Source organism: Passer montanus, unplaced genomic scaffold (assembly GCF_014805655.1).
Source record: "Passer montanus isolate IOZ18808 unplaced genomic scaffold, ASM1480565v1 scaffold81, whole genome shotgun sequence".
Taxonomy (NCBI): Eukaryota; Metazoa; Chordata; class Aves; order Passeriformes; family Passeridae; genus Passer; species Passer montanus.
Window position 1 is genome coordinate 3,181,045 of NW_024373368.1, and position 1,675 is coordinate 3,182,719.

General features: G+C 62.6%; 1 protein-coding gene across 1 annotated transcript in view; it reads left to right on the forward strand.

Moving 5' to 3' along the window:
* DNAJC30 (DnaJ heat shock protein family (Hsp40) member C30) overlaps positions 1-1,675 on the forward strand; it is a 3,417-nt gene extending 1,742 nt beyond the window's left edge. The window contains exon 3 of the mRNA XM_039732907.1: positions 2-1,675. Coding sequence (XP_039588841.1) covers positions 2-253 — 252 coding nt within the window. The 3' untranslated portion in view covers positions 254-1,675. The remainder of the gene's footprint in view (position 1) is intronic.

Sequence of the window (1,675 nt, forward strand, 5' to 3'; positions counted from 1 at the left end):
CGCCGCCCCGGCGCCGCCCCGCGCCGCCCCAGCCCGCCCGGGGCCCGGCCCCACGCCCTTCGACTTCGACGCCTTCTACCGCGCGCACTACGGCGAGCAGCTGCAGCGGGAGCAGCTGCTGCGGGCGCGGCGGGAGCAGCTGCGCCTCCGGCGGGAGGAGTTCGCGGCGCAGGGACGGCTGCGCGTCCTCTCCGACCTCTCCATCGGGCTGCTCTTCTTCCTGGGGGTTGCACTCATCTACGGCCTCAAGTGACGGCGGGGCAGCGCCCGGGGTGTGCCCCCAGCTGCGCGGTGCCACCAGGGCCTGGCAGCGGGCTGGGCACCAGATCTGCTCTTGGGGCTGTGACATTGCACCCTGCCAGCGTGACCTTCAGGCACAGCCTGGGCCAGGGTGCCCTTGCAGGGGCGGTGCAGGAGCTCTGCAGGCTCTCGCGGTGCCCCTCGGCCAACAGCACCTGCCCAGGCCTCGCAGGTGAGCACAGCTCTGGACTCTGGACTGGGACATGTCTCCTCCTTGGCACAGCTGAGTGACCGTGCTGTGCCCTGCTGCCTGCCGAGGTGCTGTGTGTGCTCAGCTGTGCCTCTGGTGGCTGCTGCTGTCACGCTGCTGGTACCACCTCTGGGGAGCTCCTGGTGCCCCAGCTGCAGCACCCTGCTCAGCATGGCAGGTACAGGAGTCTCAGGTCACACCTGACAGCTGAGCCCATGGCCTGCCCAGCGTGTGGCACTGCCTGGAGCTGTGGCAGCACTTTGGTGTCTGCAGCCCTCTGTCCTGCCAGGAGCTTTACACCTCTGAGGTTTGGCTGTGCTGCACCTGGGAGCACCCCGTGCTGTTCTCTGTGTCTTACACGTGTCTGAGCATCATTTGCACAAGAGATTTGCCTATTTAAATGCTGAAGTGTTTTAAGAACTAAAGATTGTGTTTCTCAGAGCCTTTTCTCTCCTTGGCTGGAGGTTCACCTGTGCTGTGCTGCTGCTGCCTGGAGGCAGAGAAGCTTCCTGGCCGTGGCCTGAGTGTGCCAAGGACTGTGTGGGACACTGGGTTTGCTGTCAGTGGGGTGAGCAGCAGCCCAGCCTTGTTCCCTCACCCCCCAGACCCTGGGCTGTGTTCTGTGCCAGCACCAGAATGTGACAGTGACTGCCCTGTGTTTGCACTGTGGGTTTCTGTGGTCCTGCTGGGAGCTGGGCAGTGGCACAGCAGGGACACTGCCTGCTGCCTGGGCAGGATTGCTCCTGCCTGCTCCCACAGGCTTGTGCCACCCCCAGCTGCTCACTGGGGCTGCTGCATGCTTGGACTGAGCTCAGCCCAGGGCAGGGAGCTCTCCAGGATCCTCACTGTGTCCCTTCACTGGGGTCACAGCTCTGGGATGTCACACACACAGGAGCCTGGTGTGCCCTGCTGCAGAGGGGGGCTGGAGCTGTGGCTCTGGCTCCTGCTGATGCACTGTCATGCTCATCTTCATTCTGTAAAGCAAATCACAAGATCAGAGGTAGTTTTTGGGCAGAATTTGGCAGGAGGCATTACTTTCCAGGCTGGAAAAGCCAGCAGTGCCCATGGCCCTAGGGAGCTCTTCTCTGGCTCCCACACAAACAGGGTTTGGCAGTTCTGCTGCTGGCTCTTCCTCCTCAGATCTCCATGACGTACCTTGAAGATTAAAGACATCCAGCCATAAAT